The sequence below is a fragment of the Zonotrichia albicollis genome, chromosome 2 (assembly GCF_047830755.1).
Source record: "Zonotrichia albicollis isolate bZonAlb1 chromosome 2, bZonAlb1.hap1, whole genome shotgun sequence".
NCBI classification, from domain to species: Eukaryota; Metazoa; Chordata; class Aves; order Passeriformes; family Passerellidae; genus Zonotrichia; species Zonotrichia albicollis.
In genome coordinates this window covers 105,935,860-105,955,323 of record NC_133820.1, presented here as the reverse complement: position 1 = coordinate 105,955,323, position 19,464 = coordinate 105,935,860, and the positions used below count along the sequence as shown (strand labels likewise).

The window sequence follows — 19,464 nt, the reverse complement described above, 5'->3', positions numbered from 1 at the left end:
TGTATAGACTTTTCCAACTCTACTCCCAGCTATGGTAATCAGTGTGCCTGATGTTACTGTCATATATTATTGAACATTGCCTACCCTGTACTAATATTTTCTACCAGATTGCAAATTACAGTTGTACTCAAGATTTGTGTGCTGATTTTTTTTCACAAAGATATGTTGTCTTTGTTTGATTGCTGAGATACTTCCAGTCTGTAAGGAAGATGACTAACAAGATTCATTGGAAATACTGTGATACAACTAATGATACATTTTAATAATATTGATATAACTACTTCACTAAAAGGTACAGAATTATGGAAGACAGGTCCTGTTTTGTAAGTAAAATCTATTATTTCAAAAATAATATTAATTATAAAAATCACCCCAAACAACCATCTCTTGTCCTCAAATAAAACAAAAACTAAAACAAAAACCAAACTAAACTAAAAAAACATAAGCAAACAAATAAAACAACAAAAACAAACAAAACTCAAAACAAACAAAAAAAACCTACGGGAAACCACAACAGTATGGCAGAAAATCAAACAACTTCCACCCGAAATAGAATTGCAGTTAGATGAGGAATGTAAAATATCCTGCCTGAGGCACAGCATAGGTGTGTGTAGCCCAAGATTCTCTTTCTAATAAAAACAAGAAGCCTCTGCTACCCAGGATGAAGTCAGAGATATAGATGTCCCTTTTGCAAGAGTGATCTCTCAGTTTTCAGTGGTCTGTGAGGAAGCAGAGTTCATTTAGTAGATAATTATCCTTAGTACATTTTTCTTTCATTAATTCTTCTGGAAAATCCCATCAGAAAGTGAAACTAAGGCAAATAGTGGATTTAATTTTTAGGATAAGGTTTGAGAGCTTTCTAAGTGCCATGTGATAGCAGAGGCTGGACTGGGCAATCAAAGATAAAGACACCTGTGTCTGCATGATCTTTGACACAAGACCATCCCGTTTCCAGCATCATTCCACAGCTGATGTTCAGAAGAATATTGAATCTTTCCCTTGAGAAAACTGTCCAAGAGATAGCCATAAATTTCTTCAGAAGAGAAGACATTTCTGCCTGAATTATGTGACAATGCATTTTTGTTAGTAAATGTTGTTCCTTCTAAATTTCATTTTAAGTACAAAGTTTCTTTTAAGATTATCCCAAATTTGTTACAGGTCAGTCAAAATATTACTTCCTTTGATATGTCATCTATATAGCAACATTTCTTCTAAAAGAAGTTCATTCTTTTGATTTAATTAGAAATTTTAACTGAGAGAGAAAAAAGTATTTTCCTGTTTAGAAAAAAGCAAATGCATTGCATTTTCAGTTGCCCTAATGTTTTGCTGGCATACCTCCTCCAGAGAAATTCTAGATTTGCATCAGACAGAGTACCTGTCTTCTTTGCCATTTTTTCCTTTCCAATGAACCCATTTGAAATCCATTCATCCATTTGTTTTTTGGACATTGTAAAGTTGCTTCAACACAAAGAAAAACTATCAGCAGTTAAAAAGAATAATTAACTAAAATCACTTTATTTTTGTATATCACATATTAAGGTACTACATTCAGTGGGTCTGCTATCCCAGCACTCACATGACAATCACATGAATTAGTTTGGATCCCAGTCTTATGTTTCTATTTGAGGATTTTAATTGGAACATTGAAGCATGTAAGCTCATTTATCATAGCTGCTCTCTGCTCCGTGCTGGGGTCATTTATGATCAATGTAGGGTTTCCAATCAAAACCAAATTTACATATTGATTTGATTTATGTTGAACGCTTACCTAGGCTTCTTAACACACCCTTGGCTTACTGTGTGCTTTCCCCTTATATATTTAAATGAGTATTTTATTGGTAAAAAACATGTAGACTATTAAATTTTTAATTTTTCTTGATTCAGTAGTTGGTGGAAAAGCAACCCTTTCCTGCTTTCTGTTCTTTTCTTAACATAAAAGAAAACCCCAAATATATCTGTTGGTACCTGAAGGGTTAGAATTTTTGGAGAGGTTGCAGAGTGCCTGTTCTGTAGTTTGGAAATAAAGTTGTGACATGCATGTTTGGAAAGAGTCAGTGTAGGGGCTTGTCAGATTTAAAAAAAAAATAAAGCCATTAAAATGAGTTAGAAACATTTTTGTGAGAGTTGCATACAAGTTGAATTAAAATATGTTGCTCTTGCTAATAATTACATGCATTAAGAATTATTTTCTGAATTACTGAATGAAATGGTGTTTAATTTTGAAACAATAGGTCCTTATCGTTATTTTCTTTAAAACTGGGGATCCACAGAAGATCTAGCGGGGTCTGTGAACTGCTTTTGAGGACTGTAATAAGGTTGACTGTGCTTCACCTCATGGCTGAAATTTATTTGGTTTTCATATTTAGGCAGGCTACAAACTGAAAGAGACTGTAAGTTTAGTCAAGGTAGTTTCTAAAATTATTATGATAATTTTATCTTCAAAAATATACATTTATTGCATAATTCACTTTAGATCCTGATAAAAGTTTAAAAATATAAAATCATTGCTCTCCTGAATTCAGTCTTCCCATGGATTTTGTGATGGGACCTCAATTTCACTAATGGAAGAGAAAAATTAATGATGTAATAAATAACTGTGAGCATTTACTGACAGTTACTTTAAAGCACCAACATTGATAAATCTATCAACTGAAAACAACTGACATTATTTCTCCAAGTAAAAAATATGAACCAGCCACAAAATGCAAATGTCTCTGGAACACAGGTTTATATGCTTTGCAGGTCCTTACATTGCTGTGTGATTCTCTGTTGTGCTTATATGTCTATAAGCAGGAACCTTACTAGAACTTAAGGAAGCAACTGGTTTTAGTTGGTAGTTCTGGTAGTTTATTAATAAAATATGAAGTGCTACATTTTTCACAAAGAAAATTATTTGTATGTTTTAAATAATACGTAATTAGCATATGTAATTAAATACTTCATTTCTGGTGGATTAAATACTTCATTCTGGTGGGTAGCAAAAACAGTACTCTCACAAATGAAAAAATTACTGGAGTAGTATACACATATTTTTTAAAAGGTAAACCTTACATTTCATCAGTGAGGGAGGAAACTGAGGTGCAATACTGAAAAGAAGCTACCAATAATAAATCTCTGTTTGTCAGACTGTGTAATGAGCCCTTTAGTCATAGGCTGATGATTAAGACTCTGTTGCATTTGACACACAGAGAATGTAAGTTCTCTGCTTCTGAATGTTACAAAACATCCTCTATATAGTTACAGTGTTTGATCTTCTAATGCGGAATGAATTTCTTGAAATTCTAGAGCAAAATCTCTAAATAACTCAAAGTTAATTTTAAATGTGCCAGTTAATCACTTTATCTGGCATACTTTTTGTCACAAATTATTTAAAATATGAAACCTTTTACTTTCTATAATTAAAAACTTGCTGAATTTTTAACTTGCATATGAAATAGACTGTCATTAAAATAATTTATTGACTGACCTTATAGCAACTCCTCTTGATGCTAAGACAAAGTTGAAATCCAGTATGTCTTCTTTAGGCTGCAAAGTGAAATCTAGGCAGAATTTACAAGCCTAAATCCAAAAGGCAGTTCAGAGCCTCATTCTCCAATGACTGTGCAATACTCAAATGTGTATAGGCAAAACTGTGCTCTAAGACTTTCATGACTGCCAGCATGTAACCAAAGTGCTTTGTCTCCAATGTTTTTTTTTGTGCATTTGAACCACAAAAGACTCTCTCAGAAGGATTTACTTTAGCACACCAATCTGACTGCACAAAGCACAGGAGTCAGAGTTGCAGTGTCCTCTCAGCATGTGAGCACTTGGTCTCTTCCTTAACCTGAAAGAACTGTGGTGGCTTGGCCCTGGCTGAACCCCAAGTACCCACCAAGCTGCTCTATCACCCCCCTGCAACAGGACAGGGGGAAAAAACAGGATGGAAAAAATTCATGGGTCAAGATACAGGCAGTTTACTGAAACAAAAGTGAAGGTTGTGTATGTGCAAGCAGCAAAGTGAAAAGAAAACAGAAAGTTTTTATTCTCTACTTCTGATCAGCAAGCAATGTCTGGCTGCTTCCTGAGAAGCAGGGTTTCTGCATATGTGGAGGTTGTTCTGGAAAACAAACTTTGTAAATAATTAATGTTCACCGTTGCCCATCCTTTTTCTTTTAGGTGTGCAGATGTCCTATGGTATGGAATATCCCTTTGGTCATTTTGGGTAGGCTGGCCTAGTTGTGTCCGCTCCCAAAATGTTGCCCACCCCCAGACTACTGGTCAGGTGGGAATGTTGGAGACAGCACTGAGGCTGTGCCAGTGCTGCTCAGCAGCAGCCAAAGCCCTGGAGTGCTATCAGCTCTCTTCTAGCTCCCAATGCAGAAAGGAAAATGATTTTCATCCCAGCTAGGACTGACACAGAGAAGCTGAATCCGTATCTTCTAATTTTCCAATATGCTCTAACTTCTAGAGAATGATGAAACACCTTCCATACATCTTGTGATGGAACTGAGTCATTGGTGTTCTGTCACCAACCAAAATCCCTGATGCCAGTAAGAGAGAATTTGATTTTACAGCCTGAGAGTTTGGGCTGTGAAGTGGAAAGAATTAATCCTGAAAGCTCCTCCTTTGCTCATTACAAATTTATTTTGTCCATCTTGCCATATTTTGCAGTGAAAAATATGGATCTGGTGTAAATCCTTCAATCCATTGCAGTTTCCAATTTATAGCTGTGGTAACTCCACAGAAAAGTTCTTCTTTTGTGTGTGACTTAGACCCTTTAGCTTTTCTTGTTTCCTCATAAAGAACTCTGGATACTAAACACAGGGATGGTGTTTCCACCCAATGGCAGAGCTGTTAATGCCAACGTATGTTTTGTGGGTCTAACCCAAATGCTGTTTACCATGTCTGACTGACCATTGGCTTTCAGTACAAAAATCCTGGTCTACAGTTGCTGATACAGGTGGTGGAAGTTGTTTGTTTAGTGTCCATTAAAAGATCTGTAGTCTTAAAATAATTAATTCCTACACACATCATTCACCTTTCACAAAATACCTGCTCAGGATATGGAATAATAATGAAGACACATAGCTTACTGTTTTACCTTGTACTTCATGTAAAATTATTCAGCCAACCTTTTCTATAATGAATATGTATAGTAGATATTTAGCTTGTCATGGGTCTAATCATAAATGGAAAAGAGAAAAGATATCATGTTATTCAAATAGATCTAATTAAATTAATTGGTTCATTTAGAGCTCTGCCACTTCTCATGCATTTTCACCCATTTCATTTTGACTGCTGTTTCATCTCATGTCTTTCAGGCTGTTTTCCAGTTTATTTACCAGATCAGTTTTACTGTGAATAAATGTTTGATATATTTTTCCATCCTTGTTGTAGAAAATGAGATAAAATATGTACACTTATTTGTGACCTGGACCAACTTTTTTCCACTATACACTGGAAAATGAGCTCTAACTGATAAGCTAATATTAATTTACAGCTTGCATAAGCAGGGCCAGTATAATAAAGCTTCTTCAATGCCTATAAGCTATAAGCAGGATACATTTGTCAATTCCATGTCCTGGCAAAATGTACTCACTGCTCACCTGCACCTATGTGCCTTTGTGTTCCTTGGAATGGCACTAGCACTGTCTCTTGTCAAATACTCTGTCCATCTCTCAATCTGAAAATTCTTCCAGACTTCATTAGTCATGCTTTCAAACGTTTGTCACCAGAGCACATCCAATTACACAGTGTCAAAATATCTATTTTTTATAACTATATTTATCCTCCATTGTTCAGGCATGTCTTTGATTAATTATCTCTGAAACTCTTTCATTCGAAACTCTTGCAATAACACAGTCTAACAAAACTTGGTTCTTGTGTGTTCCAGCACCTCTCTAAGAAGCATCTCTAGTGCAGATTCATGAAATGTCCAAAATTTTGGGACAAATAAGGTGTCCAAATTGGGAAGATTGTATTCCAATCTATGTATGTTCTAAAATGGATTATGCTTAAAGTTTAAATCCACAAAAAACTACAGAAAATGGCCAGAACTGAGTAAGCCATGGTGACTCACAAACTACCCAACTGTTCTATAGGATAAAGACACCTGGCCTTTCTTGATAAGTTATTTCCAAGTGCAAACTTTTGTCTTGTAATCTTCTATATAACGCTGAAAAAAAGAAAAGGCAGTATGTTTTGTCTCTGATGTCCCTCTGGCAATATACATGAAACATTTAATTTTTATCTGAGTTGCTGAGTTGTCCTGTTGAGTTTTGTGTAAATATAAAAGCAAAGAGGTTTTTATAGTGATATGCAATTGAGATACACTTTAATTAAGGCTTTGAAACATTTTCATTTTTTCTTCTTTAGAAAAAAATTCAGAACTTTTAACTGTTTTCATTATACCTGTTATTAGCAGGTATTTTATATGTTAATGTATTTCTATTTGAAGTATCAACCAACCAGAAGTTAAGCAAATTCCCTGTACATATTCAGGCACATCCATGTAAGGGCTCATTCCTTCTCTGGCACCACGTGCATCTGAAAGATCTGAATTGCACAGGACACATTTGAAATAGCAGTATAAAACTCTGTACCCAGCCACTTGCTATTCCATGAGGGAAGAGCAGGAGCCTCAGGAAGAGGCCACAGATAGTTCTTCTGCCCCAGGAACCCAATTGTCTATCAGTGACAAAAATGCCCTTTGTGTCACTCAGCTTTCCTTGCAACTGGAACTAATCCTGTGTGGGGTGTCTCATGAGCACTGCCCATCATTTCCTTTTTCATGACCAACATGCAGCCATCCCTCATTATGACAAGTAGAAATGCAGCTTCAGTGTGAGCCCATTGTATGAGGTGAAATGTAGGCATTTTAGTCATGCCACAGGTGCCTCTTACAGGTGCTCCTCTGGGGCTCTTAAGAATGAAAGTAACAGGAAAAGGCTTGTGGACTATTAGATGTCATGATGGACTTGTTTCGTATTTTCCAGTTAAGCCTTTCCTGCTACAGAATGCTCCCAAGACAATAGATCTCAGTCCTTGCTGTAGGGGCTGCAATACTACATAGGTGTTGTGTAAGTCTTAAAGGATGGTGAGATAGACTTCATTGCTTCCTGGACTTGTGCTGCCATGAGGGCTTCAGACTGACTTGAACAAAATAAATAATCACCGCAATAGAAGAGTTAAATGGAAGGGAACATTTTCTTCTAAGTGGATTATGAAGTACAGAACTGTGACTACTTCAGAATGAATTTATATGTAGATTCAGGCCAACTGAAATTACAGTTAAAGTTGTTCATGTATACTCTGGAGGAAGACAGGGACTGGCCCCTGGTGCTGAGGATGGCACCTGCCTCAGACAAGTAGCTTTACTGATTCTAACATGCAACAAAGGTTAGGGTTTCTTGGTTATGGCTATCTGGGTATTTACATTTAGAGGAAAAATCTTGCAACTCCTGCAGCAGCTGTAGGCAGTCTGCATTTTGTGTTTTAGAGAACTGTGTTCATGTACCCTTGATGAAACAGGGAAGTTTTTTCCGTTCATTTCATTTTTGGCAGTTGCTTCATACAACTTCAGACATTGTGACTTCAGACTCTGTGATTTTCAGCCATGAGATTGCAATAAAGTAATTCTAAATCACTAATGTTCTTTATTTTCAGTGTAAAAATTTAAAACCCTTTTGGAGGACAAGTTTGTTTCAAATTTTTCACAGGCTTACTTGATCTGTTTTCCTTATCCACTTTTATTATTGTTGTTACTGTTATTATTATTTTCTTCTCACAGGTTATTCATCAGCTTAGACTTTCTGAAAATGAGAGCGTGGCTCTACAAGAGCTTCTGGATTGGAGGAGAAAGCTGTGTGAAGAGAGAGAAGACTGGCAGCAAATATTGCACAATACTGAGCAGAGAATCTCAGCCCCACCTCCACCCCCCTGTAAGAAGCCGACGCTGCTGAAGAAGGTAGAAGATAGCTCCTGCAACAGACTCTCTTCAGGCATATGGGATACCACCATATGAGTCAGATGTGTGTTTGCAGACTGTTAGGAATGGAACCATCTAATGACTTCAATCTGCACAATCAGCAAGTTTCCTTCCCTTCACAAAACGTGCAGGGATTTTTTACAAGCACTAATTCAATAGCACAGGCTGGAGGAGTTGTTTAGATCTGTTTTGTGTGTGTGTGTGTACATGTGTGTGTTTGTTCTTTTCATATACATACATGTATACATATATGTGTGCACCAGCAAGTATATATATGTATGCATGTGTATATATGTATGGAGACAAACTGCACTATCTTAAAAAGTACAAAACAGTCGCTTGGAGTTCTCCCATGGACAATGAAGAAAATAAGTTAAGAAAATGATGATGGGGAGAAGTGCCTGACAGACATTTTGGAGAGATCAGGAAAGTCTGTGTGCACACTGTACAGCTGTTTTATACAGTACAAAAATATGTTTCTTGTTCCCTAATGAATGGGTTTATTATCTTACATGTATACATATATATATATATATATATATATATATACACATTTCTTTGTAGATGTCTGTGTTCCATGGAGACTATTTACATGTTTTTTTCTGGTGTTTTATAACTTCATGCAATTGGTGCTGTCGTTCTTTCTTCAAAATACAGGTAATAAATTCAGTACTTGCATTTTTCTTTTATAGATTATCTTTAACAACATACCAAACAGTTTCAACACTGTGTTATTTTTTTCAGAACTGGCAATATCCTTTCTAAAATCCAATCCTTAAATTCTTGCAAAGCTCCTATGTGCAGGAGTGATTTGGTGCTGTTCACAGTCATGAATTAGAGACCATTACTTCTTTTTGATGGACCTGCATTTCTGAATGTGTGAACTGTGAATTTGAAATTACATCTCAAATCTTATTCCATTCTGGGTTATGTAAAATAATGAGGCATTCATTTAGATTATAAGTGTGGTTTGAAATTCATAACTGATTATGCATAAGGTCAGGTGTCAGTGGAAAGATACATAGTGGTAATGAGGTATGAAAATAGGTCTGTGATTTACTGTCACAGGCCAGAAGGCTTTGCAGAGATGGGTATATCAAAGTATTATGTCCTTATTATGGTAGCACAGTGATGCATTTATACCTCAAATTTCATGTAATGAAATGGTTTCAGAAATTGCAGCATTCTAGTTAGTGTAGACGAGTTCTGAGCAGTAATGTTAATTTATGGAAAACATGCTGCTGGGAACTTGTCAGTTATTACCTAGCAGTCTTTCAAATACTGTTTTGCCACTAAAAGGTGTAATTTATATATATTTAAAGGTACTTTTCTGGGCTACTTATTTTAAGTTCTTGGAGTATGTAGAGCCAGTGTGGAACTCTTTTCTTGGCTGCTTGTCCCATTCCTATTGAGATGCAGGAAAAAGTGTTACCAGTTTTGCAAGTGGATATAAAACAAATATTTTCAAATATAAGCTAGGTCTAAAAAGGTGCACTCATTCTTGGTTGGAAGTTGTGGGAAAAGGAAAAAATCCATAGAGGTGTAGGTTTTTCCATCATGTTTGACAAAATTTCAATCAGGCTGAATAGTAAAAAGCAACCACATGCTTCTTTGATTGTTTATACAAGGAAGCAACAAAACTCAAATTGTTCCCGTGAGTATCATCAAGCTGTAGCAGAATTAAGCACCTTCTCTTGCTGGAGATTAAAACAGACATTTTGAGTGGACAAGGGAGGGAAGACACCAAGTTAGCTCAGAATTATACCTTGTTACCACTGCTAGCTTCAGAGAAGTCCTCTGTGTGAGATTATCCATTTCTATTTCATGAAGAATGAGGAACTCTAGAGTCCAAACCTTACCTTTGACTGATGTAAATGGCCACAGACAATGACTTCATACAGGAGGGGCAGGTAACCCCTGTGAGAGAGGTTATGCAGAAAACAACTCTCACCCTCTCACCTGCTACACAAGTATGTCACAATGAGGCCGTGCCTTGAAGAACTGAGGTTTCTGGGTTTTGCTCAGATAACCAGTGACACGCAGAGAGTGTGAGTGCACAATCCAACAGCTCCAGAACTGGATGCAGAAGAGCTAATTAACCTGACCTTGCAGCTATTTTGCCTCCAGGATGCAGGTTGTTATCCCTACATGGCACAGCATCCCTATCCATAGCCACAAGAGCCTCTCCCCAGGCAGCCTCGCAGTGCTGAGCACCTCAGTGCACTGACGTGCAGACATGCCCTGAGGCTTATCACTCCCCAAATGGGCCTGGCAAGCAGCCCTCCCATAAACTCTATCCTATTGCTAACCCTAATGCTCCCTAGCTGGCTCAGCCACTGGTAGCAATCAATCCACAGCAGCCTGGAAGTTTAAGACAAGCTGTAAAACTGACTGAGCAGCCAGTTTAGATGATGCCAAAATCCCTGCTGCTGCAGTGAGCTTGCTCCCAGTCACTGAGCTGTTTGTAAGGTGAGCTTGTGTATCTCCAGATGACACCGTTGTCATTGCTGCACTTGGAACGCAGGAGTACCCAGAGGGGAGAAAAGGCATTTGTCAAAGGGAGTTTAAAACGGGAAACAGTATAAATATACATTATCCTACTTGCAGTCCTTGCTAAAAGTTGTGTTAGAACTGTGAGCAGCCTCAGGAGCTCAACTGCAGTAGTTCAAATGAGGTCTTAAGGAACTTTTTTGCTTCTTGTTCAAAGTCCACATTGTGCCCTATTACAGTGGTGTGGACAAGCATGGAAAAAGAGGTGTGTAGATTTTCTAGCGGTTTCAGCACACAGTTACATGGGAGAAGCCAGTACATCCCTGATTCTGGCAGTCTGATTCTGCAGACAATAAGCAAAGCAGATTATGATCCCCTGTGCAGAAGGCCTTCATGCTATTTTTTGCAAACTTGGGTGAGACGTATATTTTCTGGGGTTGTTCTTTAAAGCATGTCACCACAGTGTGCAGACAAAGTTAGAAGATTTTTTTTTAAATTTTTTCAATTTTTAAATTTTTTTGAATTCCAGGTTACATAATGGCTAACTTTTTACTTGGAAAGATTTTTCATGATATTCCATTAAAGTACAGTACTATAGGAATAAAGTACTTGCTCTAAAACATGTTTTAAATATTTCTCTAATGTCAGTAAAACACTCTAGAGTGTGACTTATGAAGTCATAATTCACACCTATTGTGTTCATTGGTCTCTTGGCCTTTGGCCTTGAGCCTAACAATGCAGTTGGTAGGGAATTATTATACCATAATTCACACCCCACTGTGTCTTATTGCTTAAATAACCATACCCCCAGAGATGTCTTAAAACTACCATTAAAGTTTATATTGTGTATCAAAATGTGTTTACAGGGCTGGGAAAATATACTATTGACATTTTGAAAGGTTGAGAAGTAGTTTTAGCAGAACTGTACAGTGCTTGTAAATTTATCTCCCCAGTGGAGTGTGCACCAGCCAATTACAGTATTTCTTGAGTATATGAAGTCCTGTCTTGCGCATTAAAAATAGCTTAGAAATAAAAAAAAGCCTTATGAATTTAATATTCTGAAGGGGAAGATTAAACTTATGGGCATGCTAATGCCCTTAATATCCAGTGAAAAATCTAAAATATATTTATATTTGCAATAAAGCAATTTCAGGATGCTGGGATTATCATCAGATAATCACTCCTCCACATTGTGCCTTATTGCATAATTTTTAATATGTGAAAAAACCGAAATGCCTAACAAATCAATCTATCCTTCAGCATAAGGTAAGAATAATCAGATACATTTTACACTTTAAAAAGCCATTGGTCTTAAAGCCAAGGAAGTTATGAACCATATTAAGCCACAATAAAAGGAAAACAACGTCTATTGGCAGGAGAAATTTTTTAAAGCTTGTATACCTTACTTGTTACTTCTGAAATAGCACTTGGTGTTTTTTAGTTGCTGTAGTTACATTCCTGCTGCAGTTTTTAAGCAAAACCTTGTTTTTAAAAACTGATTTGGATGTTCAAAGAAATACATGCACCGATATTTTTCAAATGATCTGTGTACAGCATGAAGTGATAAGCCTTTTAAAAATTTGCATTGTTTACAAAACAATAGTATGATTGTCGAGTAAGTGAATTGCATTTACCTTTTTATTTTTTGCCAGTGATCCTTTTTTTATCTAACAGGTTTAATTCCTTTCATTAATAACTTTATTATACTGCAGATCCTTTGTGTGTGGGACAAAGAATTTCATTAACTTGCTAAGAAAGCATAATAGATTGTAGGATAGTTCTAAAGTGATAGTAATAGCCATATTAGATGTAGCTTTTAATTGTGCTGTATAGTATTAGCATCCCTAGTAATCCTGTTATTCTTATCTCTATAAAGCCTGCTAATATCTGAAATGCTCGGAGAAACTTTAAGTAAGTTTTGCCATTCACTTGTTAAATAATAAATGTAACTAAACTCTGTACAAATCGGTTTTCCAGAATGGTGTTAAACATTTCATGGCTTTGTGATTTAAATATATAATTTTTAAAAAGAAAACACCACCTGAGCATAACTATTTGACAATAGCTGAACAAAATAGAAGAAAATGCTTTTCTTCCAGTTCTGCTGTTCTCTGTATACTCAGGACTTTCCTTTTAAGAAGAAATAAATAAATCCCAGTGCTGGCTTATACTGTGGCTGTGAGAATTAGATCATTAGCAAAGACTGTCTGCTCTCCTCACTGTGGTTTGGCCTTGTCACCAACCCATGAATGTGTGCTGGATCTGGTCAAATCATGCATTTTGCATTAAGTGTCATAGAAAAGTTCAGTCAAGTCATGACTTGACTTTTTGAAGACTTTTGATTTATTACACTAAACAAAACAACCTCCTCTTGAATTAATTAGACGTATTTATTTCAACCTTAATTAACTTGGTTTAGTTCTCATATATGTTTAGCCTAATTTTTAATCAGACTTTTATGATAAAAAAGAAAATGTTAAATGAAATTACAGCATAACCTTTATGATTCTATTTTGAAAAAAATATTTTAAAAGACTGAAATAGAATACTACACTATTTCAACATGTTTTTCACCTTTTCTAGCTGAAATTATGTCTTGGATCTAGTCTGAATTTACACATAATTTCAACTCTTCACAAACATACATTTTCATAAATCCACTCTTCTCTGAAAAAAACACACTAATGGATAATTGTTGTGAAGTGCAGGAGAATTGCTGATGTCTTTTGAAGTACCAACAGGGAAAATTTGACAAGCATGGGTATGTTGCTGTCATAGCAATGTTCATGTGATAGTTATTAGCTAATGCTTGTGCCCTCACTGTGTTTTGTTTGGGCTCTAGCCCCTTCTCAGTCTACCTGGATGTGTAGTCACCTGTCTCCTGATACTCATTAGAGAACAGAAAGAAAAGTGCTGAATCTGTCATATTCTCTCAGAGAAAGGGGAGAAATATGTTGCAGACTCTCGCTAATTACAGCTTAATATAAATTACTTCCATGTTTCCAAAAATGAGCATTGGAATGCAACTTTCTCACTGTCCAAGTATGACTAACTTAGCCATACCACTAGCTTAGAGAGTTGTGGCAATGAAATGACCAGGCTATCAAATTAGTGTTTATGCAGATATAGCTCCTCTGTCTTACAGCATAGTACAACTTGGTGGTCAGAAAACTAGGGGACTATGAATCCTTTTGGGAAGGCAACTCCATGTGGTTTGTTTGAATTAAAACCAACTCTATCTGATTTTAGTGAAGACCTTCCCTAAAAGAGTTGTCAGAGCCTTACAAATCAGACAGTCAGGTAAGGAGCTCCCAGATTTGACAGGACTAAGATAGGAAAACATTCTTCAGTGGATGGGTAAGTTTGGGTAAATGCCTTGGAATTTTCCAGATATCATGACCTTCCTCATGGTTCTGACCAGTGGCCTGAATATAGATTTGGTCTAAATTCTTGCCTAATTACGTAGTCACAATCAGTCAATGCAGTTAAAAATATCTTGAATATAAATTACTTCTCTACTCATCTAAATTTTTACTTTAGTAACATGATGACTGAAAGTATTTGTTCAGATCTAGCTTTTACTAACATAGCTGCCATGTCTGTAATATTAATTTAGCAGTTAGAAGAGGGAAAAAGTAAAAAAAAAAAAAAAAAGAGACAATATGGAAATTAGTGGATTTGAAACATATCTCTTATGTTCATGCTGAGACTGGGGCTTCTTGAGCTTTAGAATTATCATAAGTAACATGGTAGATTCAATATCATCGAAGATCAAGACAGTGTCCCAAAAGTAGCTCTCAAAGACTTCTTTCTGCCTTAAGCTCCTGTCCTATGTAATCCCTGAGTTCTCACCAGGCATGAGCAGTTACCGAAGTCAGACATCATGCAGCCTGGAAAGAGTTTGTCTCCTGGGGGAGACAAGCACCAAGACCTCAGCTTCTCTGAGGTGGGAAAGACATTTTATTTAGTTGATCAAAGGCACAGTGATGGAGAATTCCTATCAAATATCTTGTGTAAGTGTGCTTGCTTTTCTGGACAAGATATAGCACTCTGTAGCAGGCTTATTTTCTCAACAGAGAGGTTGATTTGTAGCTGGGGGATGTGGGTCTAGTTTAAGTCCATGATTTTACAAAGATCTTCAGTTAAGTTCAAGATTTGACCCCAGCTGATTTTTGTGGCCCAGAGATGATTTACTTATTTCTATGTGTGTACGAGAGTCCTGAGAAACATTCCAATAAGTTTCTCCAATTAAAAAAAAAAAAAAAGGGGGAATGTATTTGTCTAATATTTTATGTAATTCCTGTAGAGGAATAAAAAGCCAGATCTGGTGAGGATTCAGTTCCTATAAGGAAATTTCACAACACCTGCCTTTTAGGTGCCTTGTTTCTGGAGACGTAGGCAGGGCTAAACTGGGTTTCCATATTGGCTGTTCTAGGCTTCCAGTTCCTGACTCCATCTGACTAAATTCTGATCATGAAAGAGACACTGTACTCAGGAGAGAAAAGGAGAATCATGGATTTGTTTAGGTTGGAAAAGACCTCCAACATCGAGTCTGACAGTTAACCAGACACTGCCAAGTCCATCACTAAACCATGTCCCTAAATGTCACATCTACAAGTCTTTTAAATACCTCCAGTCTAAATCTCCCTGGCACATCTTGAGGCCATTTCCTCTCATCCTAACACAGATTGTTACTTGTGAGAAGAGACCTCCCCACACGTCACTACAACTTCATTCCAGGGACTTGGAGAGAGTGATTAGGTTGGATTCCTTTACTGCCAAGGCAGGATATTGAAACTTCTTGCCCCCATGGGTAAAGCTGCTTCCTCTTCAATGTCCAATCAGCCCCCAGTCTGTTCTGTTACACAGGGGGTTTCCACTAGGGATCCAAAATTTTAATTTGTTTTTGAACAATGTTAATGTTCTGCCAGGCCATTCCTTCAGGCTGCCAGCATTCCCTGACACACCAGCCCTGTCCTCCAGAGATTAACTGAAGCATTGACTTCTCTTCATCCTGCTGCATACACAGAATTGGCTGTGTATTATGCACAAATGTATTGATTGTACAGCTCATTAATAAAGATACTATCTTCCTCAGTGTTAACCCTGAAGGAAAGCTATTATGCGGCTGGCAGCTGGACTTTATGCTGTTGTAATACACTTTGAACCAGGTGGTCCAGCTAATTTGTGACCAAACATGAAGTCCACCTACTTGAGTTATATCTCATTAGTTAGAGTGTAGGCTGCTCTCATAGACAACAACTTTGGTTCACAATAAAGTAAAGAAAGAGATGGCTGAAAATAAGTTCCAAGAAAGTAATCATTGGCAAACTGGCAGGAAGCAGAGATTCCACATTAGATCTCTTAAGAGTTATCTGAGAGCTCAAATATTTGTTATTTGAAGAACTTGTAATACTAAGGATGGCACCAAACTCAAATAAGCTTCTAAGAATTCTGGGCCAGAATTTAAAATTATAATGAAAAATTGCCAAATGTTCTCCCACAGTGTGGGAATGTAAGAGATGCTCATTTAGCCCTCAGTGGAGAAAAGCATGCCCACAATATGAGACATGACAGGGCTTCAAGGCTCGAAGCTCTCTAGAGAGAGGAAAAATCAGTTTTGGATGACCATGTCTAGGAACTGAGCATAGTCTGGTGGAGTCTGTGAGTACTGTGCTGAGACAGCTATCTATGGCACAGAGCACTTGGCATGAAACAAATTGTATTGTCATAGGTGTGGTATTGCATGAGATTCACTTCATGAATGTGTGTGCACATGTGTCTTCTGTCTGTAAACTTAACATGTTCTCCTTAGGTGTTACTACAAATAAATCCCTTATAGGAACACTGGGATTCACAATTCAAACTTCACAAAAACTCTGCAAATTCTATTCCAGTATGTCTTCACGTGTTAGAAGTGTTTTCCTTTCCCTGTACCATCCACAATAGCTCCAAATCCTTTTATTTGGAGAAATAATACTTCCTATACCTCCCTCTGCTTTTCATACATAGAAATAATTGGTGGGTGAGAGTTCTGTAAGAAGATAAAGCAAGATTTAGCTCTCTTTGGGTGCAATCAGAGAGCATATCAAAGGTACCACTGAACAGGAAAGTAGTTTCATAAAATCATGACAGTTGCAAATTAGGAATCAAGTGATTTTATCTCTCTCCTTGTTGCTGGTTTTTTCATACATTTTTTCATACATTTTTTCATTCAACTTACAAAGAATAACCTAAAATATGACAAAAAATCTTAGAATCATAGAATTCTTTAGGCTGGAAAAGACCTAAGAAAAAAGATCTTGAGACTGCCAAGAGCCAGGAGTCATCTTTTTATCCAGATACTGCTATTACAAGATCATTTTGCTTTGTTGCAGCCCTGACATGAAAGCACATGAAGATAAGATCGAGAGCAGCCCTGAGGAGGACTTGGGCATGTTGGTTGATAAGAAACTCAATATGACCCAGCAATGTGCACTCAAAGCCCAGAAGGCCAACCCTGTTCTGGGCAGCAGATGGATGGAAGTGCTCCTCTCCCTCTAGTCTGCCCTTGTGTCTCCACCTGCAGTGCTGCATCCAGCGCCGGGGTCCCCAGCACAGGAAGGACTCGGAGCTGCTGGAGTGAGTCCAGAGGAAGATGGTGGGATGGCTGGAGCTCCTCTCCTGTGTGAACAGGCTGAGACACTTGGGTTGTTCAGCCTGGAGAAAGGTGACCTCATTGCACCTTCCAGTACCTAAAAGGGGCTACAAGTGAGCTGAAGAAGGACTTTTACAAAGGCTACAGTGACAGGACAAGGGGTAATGGCTTTAAACTGATAGAGGGCAGGTTTAAATTAGATATTAGGAAAATGTCTACTGTGAGGATTGTTGAGATACTGGAACAGTTCTCCCAGAGATACTGTGGATGCTCCATCCCTGCAAGTATTCAAGACCAGGTTAGATGGAGTATTTGTGCTCTTTGCCTAGTGTAAGGCATCCGTACCCATGACAGGGGGGTTGGAATTAGGTGATCTTCCCCGCCAAACCATTGTGTGATTCTAAGAAAATGCCTTTCCAATATGATAGGGAAAATCTCTATAATCATTCAGCTTTCAAGGCTAATGAGATTGCTTGCTGTGGGTGAACTGTGATAGTTCTCTAGCAGGTGATGAAGCCATGAACTCATTTCCCCACAGGATTTCAATCTGCCAACAAGTTGTTGCAAAAGTGCTCACTTAGTTTAAACATTGAATGTTCCCCTATACATAGAAGACAAAAGACATGCTGCTGCTTTCATAAATGTTCTTCTGAATTATGAATCGTTACTTAATAGATATGAGAATGTCTGTCACCTTTACTGAGATTAGTTGGTCTTGAAGAGGCTACATCATTATCGGAAACAAGTGGGAACCACCATAGAAAATCTTTCCCACACCTTGTTGGGGTCAAGTGGCTAGCTCTGAGAACTCATTATGGCTTCTAATAAAAGCACAGCTCCTTGTTTCTAATTGCAGAACCTAGTTCAGACAATTCCTAATTTAAACACATGTAAACACATAGAGGGATATAAAACCCATGGGTTATGACCCAAGAGCACTTGCCCTTGGAAGGGGTCATTTAGACACATAGATGTTTCTGATTTCAGTCTGATCATTGACTTCCACAGTAGTGAACTTTATGCAAAGTGTGCCCTGAAAACTTTTGTAGGCAAGATGCTTGTGGTTTTGGAAGTTTTACTTTTTCCCCTGATTACAAAGTAAGAGCCAGTAAAATAATCCAGATTAAAACTCCAAACATGTAGTCAAGTGCAAATGTGAAGAGGTGAACAATCAGATCAGGTCCCACACAGATAAAGATTTGGAAGTCATCAGTGTTTTTGTTGTAGTTTGTACAAGAAGTGACTGAAAATTACTATTGAAGGAAAGCTTGGTTTTGAGAGCTGACAGGAATCCTTCTTGCTTCATATATATGATCATTCCATATGTTTAGCTTTACCTGCTCGTTTCAAGACAAAAAAAAAAAAAGGAGTTTAGCTACTTTTAGGACTCCTGAACAGGTAACATGTAAACAAATAGCTGTACATTATTTTTTCTAGTTGTGCTTCATCATTCTACTTCAGCTCAGTTGTATCATTGACACTTTTTGCAGTGCAAATCAGGATAACTACTGATCAACAATTTATTCTCAAAAATTGAAGTCTGCATTGTTCAGTAATCCAGTCTTGGTGCTTGTGAAAAATGCTCCTTTTGTTCATCAGCAATCTGATACAAGACAACTTGTTCCCCTCATTTGACTCTCACCTCCTACCCAGTCAGAAATAATTATACTTCTACTGTGCTGTTCCTAGTGCACAACAAGACATGCAGTAAATATGTTTGAGGTACCTATTGAACACACTTGATGCTTCAGATTATTTTACAATATAAGAGTCGTAACTTCTGTAAGATCATTAGTAACAGCAGTAAATTCACAGCTCTGTGATTGACATAAATTGTTAGTACACATTATGTTCTGAAGCATTGTGATTAGAATGAAACCTCTTTCCCAGCCATACAGAGTACTGTGCACTCATGCTCATCATGTTATGAGGAATGTTTCGAACCCTCATATTGTGAATATAAAACAATATCTTCATTTTGAGCTTACTAGTGTGTATTTATAAGAAGCTTCACTGGCACCTGAAGGGAAATGTATACTATGAAATAAGGATTGAATAACATTAACCAAAAAGTTTATTAGATGCAAAAAACTGGGTAAGCAAACGAATGAAAACAACTTGAAATGTTTCTGCTTTCAAATTCTTATCACTTTTCATTCAAATTGAAGTTTTTGATTTTCAGTATCAGAATAAAGTGGAATTGAAGAAACATTTCTGTTTCATTATGTGCAGCAAAAAAGGTTCTCTATTGACAATAGAGAACTATTTTCCACCTCTCATGTGGATATGATCATTATTTATTGGAGGCTGTTTTGTAACACAATGACCATCTGTCAGTAAGCACTGAAAACACTCCATCATGCTGGCTGTT

At 37.2% G+C, this 19,464-nt stretch overlaps 1 protein-coding gene across 8 annotated transcripts in view; it reads left to right on the top strand.

The window, feature by feature from the left end:
* The window catches only part of MYO16 (myosin XVI), a 359,429-nt gene extending 340,222 nt beyond the window's left edge, over positions 1–19,207 (top strand). For 7 of the 8 annotated variants that reach the window (XM_074535973.1, XM_074535972.1, XM_005487529.4 and 4 more), the window contains one exon: positions 7,769–12,626. In XM_074535973.1, the coding sequence (XP_074392074.1) occupies positions 7,769–8,002 (234 nt within the window). In that variant the 3' untranslated portion in view covers positions 8,003–12,626. Of the gene's footprint in view, positions 1–7,768; positions 12,627–16,833 lie in introns of those variants that run through there. The other variant, XM_014267408.3, reaches the window with a different exon arrangement.
* Positions 19,208–19,464: the final 257 nt, after the last annotated feature.